Source organism: Rhinoderma darwinii, chromosome 5 (genome assembly GCF_050947455.1).
Source record: "Rhinoderma darwinii isolate aRhiDar2 chromosome 5, aRhiDar2.hap1, whole genome shotgun sequence".
In the NCBI taxonomy this organism is placed as follows: domain Eukaryota; kingdom Metazoa; phylum Chordata; class Amphibia; order Anura; family Rhinodermatidae; genus Rhinoderma; species Rhinoderma darwinii.
In genome coordinates, this window is record NC_134691.1 from 202,712,587 (window position 1) to 202,728,527 (window position 15,941).

A 15,941-nucleotide genomic window follows, 5' to 3' on the forward strand; every position below is an offset into this window, starting at 1 on the left:
ACTACATTACTATAACACTACTACATTACTATAACAATACTACATTACTATAATGCTACATTACTATAACAATACTACATTACTATAATAATACTACATTACTATAACAATACTACATTACTATAATAATACTACATTACTATAATATTACATTACTATAACAATACTACATTACTATAACAATACTACATTACTATAATAATAATACTACATTACTATAACACTACTACATTACTATAATAATAATACTACATTACTATAACAATACTACATTACTATAATGCTACATTACTATAACAATACTACATTACTATAACAATACTACATTACTATAATAATACTACATTACTATAACACTACTACATTACTATAATGCTACATTACTATAACAATACTACATTACTATAATGCTACATTACTATAACAATACTACATTACTATAACAATACTACATTACTATAATAATACTACATTACTATAACACTACTACATTACTATAACAATACTACATTACTATAATGCTACATTACTATAACAATACTACATTACTATAATAATACTACATTACTATAATATTACATTACTATAACAATACTACATTACTATAACAATACTACATTACTATAATATTACATTACTATAACAATACTACATTACTATAACAATACTACATTACTATAATACTACATTACTATAACAATACTACATTACTATAATACTACATTACTATAACAATACTACATTACTATAATAATACTACATTACTATAATATTACATTACTATAATAATACTACATTACTATAATATTACATTACTATAATACTACATTACTATAACAATACTACATTACTATAATGCTACATTACTATAACAATACTACATTAGAATTCACTGTTTATTTCAGTTTCTTATTAATTTTCCCTAGAATAATTGATTTAGTCACTGATTCATTCACTGATATCGCTACCTATTTACCTTTCATATCTCTAAAGAACAATACTACATTACTATAATAATACTACATTACTATAAAAATACTACATTACTATAATCACACTACATCACTATAATAATACTACATTACTATAACAATACTACATTACTATAATAATACTACATTACTATAACAATACTACATTACTATAATAATAGCGCTAGGTTTAAACTTAACGGAAATTTGCGCGTTTACTCCACATGCTTATTTTAACAATCCAGTTTTCCAGTTTAAGTGTCGCTAAATGCAGTCTGGCTGCTCAGTTGGCAGCGTTTGTCAGACACAAGAATGTTAAGATTCGGCAGCCCATTTTTATATACTGCCACAGTGACCTCTGTAGATACTGCCACAGTGCCCTCTAGAGATAATGAAACCCACCCACCCATAGATAATGCCACAGTGCCCTCTGTAAATAATGCCACAGTGCCCTCTGTAGATAATGCCACACCCCCCATAGATAATGCCACAGTGCCCTCTGTAGATACTGCCACAGTGCCCTCTGTAGATATTGCCATACACCCCCCTAGATAATGCCACATTTAGAAAACGACTATAGTGCACACTCCTGCGCTATAATCGGTTTTCACTTAAAGTGGCGGTACACCTTAGGATTTATTCAAAATTGCCTCCTAAAAGAAGATAGTGAGGTCGGTAAGCATGCTTCATAGATACATCCACTGGTCCAATACATAACGGCAATGATGAGATCAGCCGAATATTAAATGTATTGGTTTTGTTTTGAAATGAAAAGTAAATCTTTGTAGTGCCTGAAATCTGTGTATAGAGTTTATTAAGTTAGGATGTAGTAAATCATAGAAGATGTGCCACACCAAACACTCTTTCTGGTAGTATGAGTGCCACCATACCCATCATAAAGTGAGACTGACACAAATTTTGTTTTTCACAAAGTTTGCTGCTTCCGTTTTTATAGTGACAATTTGCATTAAATCTAGATTGTTATGAAGAGTGATAAGATGAATTACAATTAATTGCAAAGTCATTTCTTGCCATGAAAATTAACTTAATCATAAAAAAAAACATTTCCACCGCATTTCAGCCCTGCCACAAAATGACCTGCTAACATCATTTCAATGATCTTCCAGTTAGCTCAGGAGAATGTGTTAATGAAGACAAGGCAGCTGATATCACTCTGTCATGCTGATTGAATTATAAGAGCAGACTGATTGCTTTAAAAGGGGAATGGTGCTTGAAATCATTGTCTTCTTCTGTTAACCATGGTTACTTCCAAGGAAATACGTGCAGTCATCGTTGCTTTGCATCAAAAGGGCTTTACAGACAAGGATATTGCTGCTTGTAAGATTGCCCCTAAATCAACCATTTATCGGATCATCAAGAACTTCAAGGAGAGAGGTACCATTACTGTGAAGTAGACTTCAGGGCGCCCAAGAAAGTCAAAGAAGTGCCAGGACCATAACTTAAAGAGTATTCAGCAACAGGATCGGTTCCACACCAGTACAGAGCTTGCTCAGGAATGGCAGAAAGCAGGTGTCATTGCATCTGCACATACAGTGAGGGGAAGACTTTTGGAGGCTGGCCTGGTGTCAAGAAGGGCAGCAAAGAAGCCACTTCTCTCCAAGAAAATTATCAAGGACAGACTGACATTCTGCAGGAAGTACAGGGATTGGACTGAAGGGGACTGGTCATTTATTTTCTCTGATGAAGCCCCCTTCAGACTGTTTGGGACATCTGGAAGAATGAGTGTCTGGAGAGAAAAAGGTGATCGCTACCATGAGTCCTGTGTCATGCCAACAGTAAAGTGGGCTCACTCACAATATTGCCTAAGAACACTTCCATGAATAAAGAATGGTGTCTAAACATCCTCCAAAAGCAACTTCTCCCAACGATCCAGGAGAAATTTGGCAATGAACAATGCTTTTTACAGCATGATGGAGCACCATTTCACAAGACAAAAGTGATAACTAAGTGAATCGCTAAACAAAACATTACAATTTTGGGTTCATGGCCAGAAAACTCCCCAGATCTCAATCCCATTGAGAACCTGTGGTCAATTCTTAAAAAAGCGGATGGACAAAGACTCCAAAATTATGATAAACTCCAAGCACTGATTAGGCAAGAATGGGTTGCCACCAGTCAGGATTTAGCCCAGAAGCTGATATCTAGTGTGCCAGGGCGAATTGCAGAAGTCTGGAAAAAGAAGGGTTAACAGTACACCATAAATATTGAGTCTTTGCATAAACTTGATGTATTTGTCAATAAAAGTTTAAAAACGTATGAAATGCTTAGAATTGTACTTCAGTATACCATAGAAACATCGTACTAAAAGATCTAAAAACACAGAAGCAGCAAACTTTAAGAAAACCAAAATATGTGTTAGTCTCAAAACTTTTGACCAAGACTGTACATATAAAAGCAGAGCTATACAGAGAAGAACCTTCAACTGTTGAATGCAAAGCCAATCACCCAACATGACTCTGTGCTCAATGAGATTGTCAGTCTGACCCTCTATTTTGTCTTCTGGGTCGATACAATGCAAGTATCCATCTCAATTACCTTGCACATTCATGTTCCAAAATTTGTTACCTCTCAACCTCTACTGCCTGTGGACACTGCCTTATGATAAATCCTTCCTTGCTTGTGTGTGCTGTGCAGAGGTGTAGCTATGTTCTCCAGCACCCAGGGCAAAGATTCAGTTTGATGGCCCCCCCAAACCTCTTTCCCGACATCTCCTTCCCCATCGCCATGTTTGTTTTCTCTACCAATCAATGAGGTGTAATTTTTATTGCACATTTTTTTTTTGTGTAACTCGAGCATGAAACCATTTGTACATTTTACAAGCAATATAGTTCTATATACCACCCCAGAACCAAGCTCATTACATATATAGAGCACCAGAACCAAGCTCAGTACATATATACAGCCCTAGAACAAAGCTCAGTACATAAATACAGCACCAGAACAAAGCTCAATATATATACAGCACAAGAACAAAGCTCATACATATATATACAGCACCAGAACCAAGCTCAGTACATAAATACAGCACAAGCACCAAGCTCAATATATATATATATACAGTACCATAACCAAGCTCAGTACATATATACAACACCAGAACAAAGCTCAGTACATATATACAACACCAGAACCAAGCTCAGTACATATATACAACTCCAGAACAAAGCCCAGTACATAAATACAACACCAGAACCAAGCTCAGTACATAAATACAACAGCAGCACAAATACAGCTCAATTTAGTGCAACCATATAGGTTTGCACTAAATTGTATACAGTTTCCACCATGACCCGAACAATGGTAAGATGGTGATGGAGATGGTGTTTCACAAAAAAATAAATCATACCATCCATTATCTCGCTGCAGATCATACAGTGACTACAGTAAAGATTAGTGGCAGAATAAACATTTACATTAAGTGACTCACAGGTGACATCAGATTCTAGTTGTACTTTTTCTCTTTTCTTCTCCATCTAGTCCAGACGTCTATGACGACTTCTCCCGGCCACAGCCAATTTCTGCAGCTTTCCGCTCAGATGTCTTCAGCTTCTCACTTTTCAAACATTTCTGTACCTGTAAATGGAGATAAAGTTGTCATAGTGCCAGCCACTGTGCCCCTAAATATAACACACACCGTGCCCCCTGTAGATAGTGCCCCACATAGATCCCTCTGTAGATAGTGACCCTCATAGAGCCCCTGTATATAGTGCCCCACATACAGCCCCCTGTAGATAACCCCCTGTAGATAGTGCCTTACATATAGCCCCCTGTATATTGTGCCCCACATATAGCCCCCTCTGAAAATAGTGCCCCACATATAGCCACCGTGTAGATAGTGCCCCACATGTAGCCCCCTGTAGATAGCGCCCCACATATAGCCCACCCCTGTAGATAGTGCCCCACATATAGACCCCCTGTATATAGTGCCCCACATATAGCTTCCCCTGTATATAGTGCCCCATATATAGCTCTCCCTGTAGATAGTGCACCACATACAGCCCACTCCTGTAGATCTAGATCCACATATATCCCACCCCTGTATATAGTGTCCACCATATAGCCCACCCCTGTAGATAGTGCCTCACATATAGCTCCCCTATAGATAGTGCTCCACATATAGCCCACCCCTGTATATAGTGGCCAACATACAGCCCACCCATGTAGATAGTGCCCTACATATATCTCCCCCTATAAATAGTGCTCCACATTTAGCCCACCCCTGTATATAGTGCCTCATATATAACTCCCCTATAGTGCTCCACATATAGCCCACCCCTGTATATATCCCCACTGTAGATATAGCCCACTCCTGTATATAGTGTCCAACATATAGCCCACCCCTGTAGATAGTGCCCTACATATATCTCCCCCTATAAATAGTGTTCCACATTTAGCCCACCCCTGTATATAGTGCCTCACATATAGCTCCCCCTATAGTGCTCCACATATAGCCCACCCCTGTATATAGCCCACCCTGTACATAGAGCCGACCCCTGTAGCTAGAACCCCCACTTTAGATAATGGCACTCACATTTTTATTAGGATAAAAAAAATATTTTTTTTAACATACCTTAATCCCGTTCCAGCGACGTTCGATGGCAATGCAGACCGGCTCTCTTCTGAGCGGGTCTGCTGGGGTTGAATGACGCAAATTGTGCAATGACGTCATCGTGCCGCTTGCATCAACGAAAGGCGCTGATTGATAGGTAAAGTTATTCTGCCCTGCCAAAGCGCCGCAAAGAAGTAATCGCACCGCTTGCAGCATTGAAAGACGCAGGTACAATTAAAGTGCAGGAGGGGGTAGCGGCGGCTGGTTTTAGTGGCGTCGCCGCCCCCTCAGAGAGGCGGCTGGCCGCCGTCATGGACCTTCCCTCTTAGTTGCGCCCAGAGCACATGCCCCACCTGCCCCCCCCTCCTAGCTATGCCCCTGGTGCTGTGTACAGGAAAGTCAATATGAAAACTATTTCATTCACAATAAAAACATGTTCTTTTTCCCCTCAACAAGAAGTCATGAACAACAATATGCAGTGGGAATACACAGTCCGCTTACTATGCATTTTTGCTTTATTCCGGAAATTTGTGGGATCGTTGTTCAAGAGTGATAGCCAGATGTGTGCTTACAAGATCAAGATGTTCAATGCAGCATTTTCATTGTGGGCAGGAAGAAGGGTTTAGTCAAAGAGATTTCTGATTAATGGAAGGAGAGGCCTAAATTAAATACCATATTTAAATATAGAATATATAATATGTGGTTTATCATTTACAAAAACTAGCAATTTAATAAAAAAATATTTTTACAAATGTTTCAGAAACTCACATATAGAGCCTTACACATGACACAGATTGTTCAGCAGATTTTTTAATTAAAATGTAAAACTGATAATGCTGCTTGCATAAGTATCCATCCCTTGTGCTGTGACAGCTACAAGTTTACACAGATGAACAATATTGACTGAAAAAATGGCTAGAAATTGGCCTCTACCTGTGAGTCATTACAAAAGATCAGAGTTTCTAGATTAGGGTGTATACACACGGTGCAGTGCTGCAGTGGAAATGCATGCGTTTTTTTGGTGCAGTTTTTAGCCGCGCTGCAAAACCGCACCATGTGAATACACTCTTCTGGAGGATTCACACACAGCGTTTTTGGTGGCATATTTAATGGCGGTTTTTTTCTGCTTTTTTTCATGCAGTTTTAAGTGCGGCAAGATGTTACATTAAAGTCTGTAGTAAAATATCAAATTCACTACACAGAACTGCGTTTTGGTTTGTGGCACTTTTGAGGCAATTTTGTGGTCAATGGCGTTTTTTTTCCAAACGCAGCATTCTCTGGGTATGTCATCTTTTCAGGGGTTTTTTTTCCCCATAGACTTCTCTATAGGACTTCAAAAATGGCAGAAAAATGTACAAAATTATACCAAATGAAAAACGGCACAAAAAAAAGCCACTAAAAATACCATAGAAAACTGCGTGCTTTGACTTCTCTATAGGACCTGAAAATGATAGAAAAAAAGCTCTGGCTCATACAAGGTCCTGACGCCAAGCAGTATCAGGGCCTTATATAAGACGCAGCATTCAATGTCATCACTTCTGCATCACATACAACGTCCTGATGCTGCCCGGTGTCAGTACGTTGTATTATCCGCGGACGGTAGTAAGGCTGGCATAAAAGACCAAAAAATCCAAACTTTCAATGCAAATGGCAACTTTTTGGCATTTTCCCGACTTTTTGCTTTTTGACTGTTTTAGGGGTCCGTGGTGGGGTTTTTTCTCAACACAAAACGACAGCCTTTTTTTCTGGCTTTATCTCTGTAGACGTTTCTATATAAAATGCTGGAAAAAAAGGATGTGTTCTAAAATGCAAAACCCGGCTTCACCCTTTTTTTTTTTTCAGAATCTACAGATATTTTATATAGAATATTCAGAATAATGTTATAAAGTTAGGATTCATTGGTATGTCTTAACTCTTCCCAGTGTTGCTCTAGCTCTGTGTTGCTACCATCTTTTTTTAGTCTTATTTTAATGGATGAAATATAATGTATAATATTTCAACCACATTTGATATGGTCATGGTTTTCTTGCGCCAGTAGTGTTCTGTATAGGTTTGAGATATGTTTTGGAATTTAAACCGCTTTTGTATATGGATCTTTTATAGGAATATTCAAAAAGTTACAATGGTGTAGATCAGGGGTCACAAACTCGGCCGGGTAAGTGGGCCGCACATAGAAAGAAAATTGAAGTTGACGGGCCGCATTACTTTCAAATTTGATACAATACAAAATTATTGTTAATCAATTAGTTATTTAAACTACTATAATAATACTACATTGCTATAACAATACCACATTACTGTAATAATACCGCTAGGTTTAAACTTACTGGAGATTTGCGAGTTTACTCCATGTGTTTATTTTAACAATCCAGTTTACCAGTTTAAGGGTATGTTCCCACGGCTTATTTTTGCCCGTTTTTCGGGCTATAAGTGGCCAAAAAAATGGCTAAAAATCGGAAGCACAAGCCTCCAAACATCTGCCCATTGATTTCAATAGGAAAAACGGCGTTCTGTTCCGACGGGCCGCGTAAAAAAACGGCCGCGTAAAAAAATGCCCGCAAAAAAGAAGTGCATGTCAATTCTTGAGCCGTTTTTGGAGCCGTTTTTCATTGACTCGATAGAAAAACAGCTCCAAAAAGTTGGGGTCATTACAGATTCGGCAATACAAAATATGTGTAACTTTTTTTTACATTTTTTTTAATAATAAAGCAATTTGTAAGGGGAAAAAGTGGGTTTTTCATATTTTTTCCACTTATTTATTTATTATTAACTTTATCAAACTTTTTTTCTACTTTTGTACTAGTCCCACTAGGGGACTTCACTATGCGATCACTTTTATAATACACTGCAATACTTCTGTATTGCAGTGTATTTCTGCCCGTCCGTGCTAGCAGGCATTAACTAGAGGCAGACATGCCTTAAAAGACACTGGCACCCTGCGATCTTATCGGCAGGTGTCGGTGGGATGAGAGGGAGCCTCTCTCCAAAACCATTCAGATGCGGCGCTCGCTATTGAGCGCTGCATCTGAGGGGTTACACGGGCGAGATCGATACTGATATCGATCTCGCCCGTTTGAGAATGTCTACTTCCAGCCCTCAGCTACCTCTGGTAGCTGAGAGCAAGGAGATTTAACTGCTCCCGGCGCTGTTTATTTATTGTGATGCAGCTCCATAAAAAGGTTACTGCATCAGAATAAAGCTTGTTAGTGGCTGCCGTAAAAACACCTATGGGCGGTCACTAACGGGTTAACTACTTATTCACTAGAATATCTAGCATATTTTGAGCAGTATATGAAATAGGATTATTTTATTCTGACCTTATATACTTTACCTGGGCATTTTAATAGAAATGCCTAGTTATTGACACTTCATTAACAGATTTCTAATAGACAATAGGGCTAATACTAGACAACAGGGATGGACACACCTTAAAGGGGATGTCTGGGTATGGGGCAATTTTTCATACTGATGACCTATCCACAGGATAGGTCATCAGTAAATGATCGGTGGGAGTCAGACACCCAGATTCCGGCACCAGAAGTTTTGCAGTGGTCGGTGTCGGAAGCAGAACGCTCCAGTCACTATATAGCGGCCAAGCTGCAACATTGCAGCTCTGCTCCTACTCAAGTGAATAGGAGCAGTACTGCAGCACGCCCGCTATGCAGTGTACGGTGCCATCTGCTTCCAGCACGACCACCGGAACTGCTGATCGGTGTGGGGTTCGGTTGTTGGACCCCCACCGATTTTAAACTGAAGACCTATCCTGTGGATAGGTCATCAGTATGAGAAACCGACCCATGCCCAGATAACCCCTTTAAAGGGGTTATGTGGGGACCGAAAAGTATTAGCAGTATACTCACTGCAGTATGTAAGTACACTCGCTAATATATTTCGGTCCCCCGTCACGCTGATAATCCACAGAATACCTAGGAAATGTTTACAGACAGATTTATTTTAAACATTATCTCGAGGTTTTCGGTCCACACATTCTAGGAATTCTGTACAATGCCTTAGTTTCACACATTGCCGGTAACATATACTGAACTTGTAAAAGATCTGAATCCCATCATTAAAGTAGTGCCTTTCATATATAAGCCAGAGCTTATTCCGCTGGTTTCCCAGGAAATGGAAAGTGCAAGTTAACAAGCAGTAGGGAACTTTGAGGTGACCTCTGTGGGGCCCTGAGGAATAGAAGTAAATAATGAAGGAAAATGTAACAAGATGAGTTCAAGAGCAATTATTGGAATCATGATCTGGATGTTTTCATAGCAAATGAATCCGAAGGTAACTATTTCATTATCTGTTACCTAGCTTGGTATGGTACGTGTGCATTCTTTTATGTGCTTGGTTTCCGATTCGCTAAGTTTCATTGTGTCAGCACTGAACATGCCGACAACTATGCAGCATAATCCATCTCCAGAACATTGCTGAGCCAAGTGCTGGTGTTCTGACCAGAAGAATTGTTTCCTAAACTATCACTTATTATATGGCAATGTTGGTACAATATTGGAAAATAATTTGTAACAAAAGTCACGTTGGCATCAAATAGTGAGACTGTATAGCATAGAACTGTATTGAAGTGGAAAGATCTACAATTACTGTTGGTGTAGCAGTGCTGAACCCTGCGTGTTGGAACAAGACTGAGGGCAAAAACAATCAGCTTTGCTTCTCATTTGTGCGGCTTTCTTTATTAGACATAATATTCTTACTTCAAGCCGCAGTGTAAGTATTTACAGGTCCTAATACGCTTTAAGACATCTGAACAAAGCTTAGCTGTATGATAAAAACTTATTTGTTGCTGCAAGGGGTACAGATTAATGTCTTATGTGATTGGCGTACAAAGGGAACTCCTCTTGGTACTGGGCAGCATTCCTTTCATTTACATGAGAAAGGTTGTGGGTAGTTAACTGGCTTCACATCTACATGACACAAGACACCAAGAAGGATATAGAGAATAGCTGATTCCATACAAATGATTTTTGATCTTCTGCAAAACTTTGAAACTTCTTCACCATGAGGTAACGTAGAATGAAATGCCGAAAGTAGAACAGAAACCAAACACTAAAGATTCTATTGAGAGTGCAACTTTGTGAACTTTACAGCCAAAGTCTTTAACAGTCATTTACAGAGTATGATGAATTGGATACTGTTATGCTGCTGCATTCTTACCAGATGTCGAAATGTGGAGGCACAATGGTGGCGGTGGTGGGGAGACACAAAAACCACTGTCTCACCACCAGAGAATCTGACAAATACATCAATAGGAACCTTGGCTAGTACAGTTTTATTCAACCAGTCAAACAAAGAGACTTCCTTTACTGTCGCATCAAATACCCTGGAAAGATACCTGGTGACTACAGCGAGTACGACAACTACATACCTGCAGAATGGGTTATCAACATTTCCTCCTGTCCCAAACAAGTCAGGCACATTAAATCAGGGGAAGAAAAAGAAATACGCCTATAGAAAAACAGGTAACACAGAACGCAACTGTTGTATAACCATTTTGCATTGAAAAAAAAAAGTTGCTTACCTTTTTTTTATAGTGGATGATTTATGTGAAACAACCAATTTGGATTTCACTGGAATGTAATGGAGATTGTTACAAACCATGGATGCAGAGAAGGGATGTTTTGTAATATCATTAAACTATATTGGTACTTGTCAACTCTACATACATTATCAGATTATTTCCTGCATGTATTGTACATTTTTCTCACCTTTATTGGTTAATAGCACTGAAATAGCTTTCTTAAGAATGTTTTGAAGACTATGTACACCTTTGAAAACAGGTGTTTTTTAAAAAAAAATTAATAAAAATGTGTATTAATGTAATACTTTTTATTAAAAATAAGTTTTACTTTTTTAGATACAGCTGCTTTGTATCAAGTATACAGAGCAGCTGTATCTTGTGCCTGTATCCATCAGGTGAGTAGCACTGATGGGGGTTCAGTGTCAGCAGGTCCTAGGTGTCTCTGACATGTGATGTGATTGATAACAGGTGGATCCTATGTGTTATAGACACAATGGACCCGCTGTCACTGAACCCGTTAGTCCCGCTCACATGACGGATTTGGGTTTGAGCACAAGATACAACTGCTCTATATACATGATACAAACCAGCTATATCTCAAAAAGTAAAAATATTTTTTAATAAAATGTAATTAGGAAGTTGAAACAATCACACTGATACACAATTTTATTTAAAAAAAAAAAACGTTTTCAAAGAGGTACATAGCCTTTAAGGATAATTGCACTTCCTTACACAATCCAAGCAATGTTTTTACTTGCCTGCCATATCCATAAAATACAAAAACTGGAGATATAGGAAAGGCTAATACAAGACCTCAAGGATTTATTAATAGTAAGGGATCTGTACTACCCTGTATGGTGCCTCCGTACGACAACACGCTGCTATGGGGAGAGGGGGGTAAGCTAATGCCAGACACCTCTGTTGCCACTTATCTTCCAGGGAATAAAGTATTGGGTATGGTAAAATTCAACATAATCAATCCTTTTTCTCAGACAGCAGGGGGAAAATTTGGTTGTTGGGGTTGTGGAGACACAATGATAAATCTGCCAGCAGGAGGAGCACCAGAATGGATCTCATATATAAGTGCAGTACCAGGCAGGTAGGTAGTTTTTAAACAACTTTAGAGATAAAAACAGCATTGTGTTAAACAGTGACACAATATCAGTGTTTATAGACTGCTGTCTCCATCGGCCTCCACAGCTCTCTCCACAGATTCTACTCTTTTAGCAGTCTCATCACTCTCCTCATTGCTTTCAGGGCTATTTTTGTAAAGTCAATCACTCAGCACCTCCCAGATAGTTAGATAACACTAAAAACATAACGAAAATAGAGCATATGCAAATCATGTCAAAATTAAGTCACACAGAGATTAAAATACCGCCAGGGATGTACGCCTAAGTTGTTGCTGATCTCTGATAGGGCCTTTTTGTGAGCAATGTATTTTATACAGCTCCATTGAACTTTAATAGCAGCTGTATAAATCAATATACTGTGAGCTCCCCCTAGTGGTGCTTGCAAGAAGACGGAATTTTATTATGTAACTCTATGGCTGTGTGAATGGAAAAAGGGGATTTAGAGCTCTGTATCAGAAAACTGGTACTGCAACACCTATAAAGATGTATTCTAAAATGAATGAGCACATAATTTTAAACCTATTTAAGTAAATATAACAAAATGATAGTGACCATGCAATCCCTATACTACTTTAGACCACCAGGGATGTACCTATTACCCTATTACAGCTCATGACCACCACAGCAAATTCTACACACTGCTAGTACTATTGTTAATAGACCTGTCACCTTATTAAGTGATAGTGATTTGTTTCCTATTCTGTAATCAGAGTTTGTAATATCATCATTCTTGCTGTATGGTGAAGTCTCGTACATGCTACCATCACCGCTGAGGCCAGTGATTGGCTACAGCAGTCACGTGGATGTACGGCATGTCATCGCTGCAGAAAAATTAACAAAGATAGGCGGGGACCACCGGAGCATTGGTGCTGGAGCGGGGGTTTCCCAGGTAAGTATTGTATGATTTTTTTATTTTATAACATATAAATTTGTTGATTTCATAATAACTATTCAACTGATCTATTATTAATTGGGTTGTCTGGTTTAGAAAACACATTAGTAAATTTTTAATTGATAGATCAGGGTTACAAGTTCATGACCCTCGCCAATTAGCTAGAGTGGCCACTAGAGCACTCTGAATGACCGAGCAAGCTCATGCCTATATGGACAGCCTATTGATTTTAATTCCCTGTGTTTACACCGCACGGAAATTGCTGCAGAGTTCCCCTTCATACTACAGTTAATCGCTGGGGGTTCCAGCTTATTGTGAAAAGCTTATTTACAGGGGACCCACTATAGTTCAGTAAAGAGTGTAACATCATGAAGGGAGGTAACAAATAAATTGGGGGTACAAAGACTGGTCCGTTTACAGAAGTCAATAAAGTGTGAAGCTATTGTGCAACCAAGTTCACTAAAGTTTGAAAGAAGTAAGAAAGGGGATTAAAAAAAGTAACTATAGCAGACCTAATGACACATACTGAGAACATGTTCTACTGAATAGTGTTATTATGATAGAGAAAAGTTTTTCATAACCGATAAACATCAGAAAATTAGAATGAATAGAATTATTTTCATTTACCAGACAATCCTCTAAAAAGTGCCCACGATTCATGAATAGAATGGGTTCTATACAAGCTGTAAATCTTTTAGGAACGGCAGAAGAGTTAACCTTGACATTTATGAAACATTACTAGGCCATTCTATTGCTTTTTATTGTGTATCTGTCAGTTATTTGTTATGTCTCATTGTTGCTGGTACTTCACCCTGCAATGTGTAGGCTTTTGGTATAAATACTACCTCTTTATACAGAAATAAATAATTTACTTTGGAATATTGCACTTGTGTAAAAGATGGAACATATTTTCTCGCAATGGTATGTCTATGCCATGGCAATAGAAACAATGTAGAAAGAAAAAGAGGAAAATAGAAACCAAAAAGGCGCTTCTCTAATGTAAATATCAGAGAACTGACACATCGAAAGTACGAACACAGGAGCGCCTAAACCGGGAGTTTTGTCTTTTCCTTGTAATTCCTAACTAATAAAAACAATGATAATTACTGACATTGCTCTTTTCCCCCTTTTCATGTCTAATGTTATTTCTCTTATAACTAAATAGTTTTAAGGTAAGGGGGTCGAAGCACAAGTACCCTGCACTTTGCCCCCCTTCCACAATGTTGTATGTATGTGCCTTTTGAAATGTTGTTGTTTTAATCAGAATAAGCTACATGTTACGAGTGTATATAGCAATCAGTCCATAGGAGGCAGGAGATAAAATACTATGTGTTTTAATCAGAATAAGCTATGCGTTACGAGGTCGGACCGACCTCTTCATCAGCCAAAAAAACATACAACCGTTGTATGTTTTTTTGCCTGATGAAGAGGTCGGTCTGATCTCGTAACGTGTAGCTTATTCTGATTAAAACATTTTTCTACCTCCTTCTGCCCGTGTGGCTCCCGGTTGGAATCCTAGCTGCAGTCTCCTATCCTGTCAAGCACGAGTGTGTTGTGCCCCAGCACAACACCTTTAGGTAAGCATAATTATTACCCCAAGCCCCTATTGCCTTTCCATTTTTATGATGCACTATGTGCGCTGGATGTTCTCTCTCTTTTTTCATTCCTTCGCCTTTTAGATATTCAGGAATTTTGAGGCAGATTTTGACCTGCCTGCCCGTTCTTGCCGCGGCTTTTGAGGGTCGCGGGCAAAAAAACGCAGCGAAAAACGCTTTCTCTGCCTGCCAATGATTTCAATGGGAGGTCAGAGGCAGAACCACGGCAAGAAAGAACACGCCACTTTTTTTTTTCGGTGAGTGGCTAAAAGTTGCAACGGAAAAACGCCTCCGGCACCCATTGAAATCATTGGGAGTAGGTTTTGGCCATTTTTTGGCGCTGAATCCGACACGGTTTCCAGATCAAAATCAGCGCCAAGAAGCTCCTTGTGAACTGGCCCTTAATCTTCTCAATGAAAAGCAGACTGCAGCTCATCCAGGATGTCACAAAACTTCCTACAAAAACATCCAAAAAACTGCATGCCTCTCTAGCCTTAGCTTAGGTTCTTATTCATGACTTAAGAAGGTGAAAGCAATTTCTATCTTCTAAGAGTAAGATTTATGGATTTCTAAGCCTTAAACTTGTCGATTTCATAATAACTGCTCAACCGATCTATTCTTAACCGGTTAAGTACCAGGCAATTTTACAGCTAGATGACAAGAGAAAATTTCACAATTTTGCTATACACTACTTTAGATAAATATAACTTTGTAGGTGAATGAAGTATATATTTAAAAATAATGTCAAATTCAAAGTACAGATAGGGCTTTGTTATAATGGTAAATGTCAGTATACTTCATTCTTATTTTTTTTTTAATGTGGGCTAAATTGGAAAAAAATGCAAAAAAATAATGGCAAATATGTCATTTTATACAAACAGTGATCACACACAGTAAGGACAACTGCTACTTATCCTGTGTATGGGGATACCTAATATGTGTGCTTTATTCACTGTATGGGCATGTGCCTGGGAATGGCATAAAAGGAGGCTATTTGGGCATTTTGGGTCCACCTGCTGGTGATTTGATAGCAGCATACTGTTTTCTGGTGGCCCTGGACCCCTGAAATATTATAAACTGCACATAAATCACTTAATTTACAAATGTAGACCCCCAAGGTTTACTTCAAAGGGTTTAGTATCATTTTAGAAAGTCGAGTTTTCTTCTGAAATTGTCTTGAATAAAAGGGAACAAAATAAAATGTGCATTTTTTTTGGACAAATGCGTTATTTTACACAAGCATTTTT

The 15,941-nt window shown here is 38.5% G+C and overlaps 1 protein-coding gene across 3 annotated transcripts in view; it reads left to right on the forward strand.

Moving 5' to 3' along the window:
* COL15A1 (collagen type XV alpha 1 chain) overlaps positions 1-15,941 on the forward strand; it is a 359,120-nt gene that overhangs the window by 90,998 nt on the left and 252,181 nt on the right. For 2 of the 3 annotated variants that reach the window (XM_075826865.1, XM_075826866.1), the window contains exon 1: positions 10,474-11,015. The exons of the other annotated variant lie outside the window; for it this stretch is intronic. In XM_075826865.1, the coding sequence (XP_075682980.1) occupies positions 10,673-11,015 (343 nt within the window). In that variant the 5' untranslated portion in view covers positions 10,474-10,672. Of the gene's footprint in view, positions 1-10,473; positions 11,016-15,941 lie in introns of those variants that run through there. 3 annotated transcript variants of the gene reach the window in all.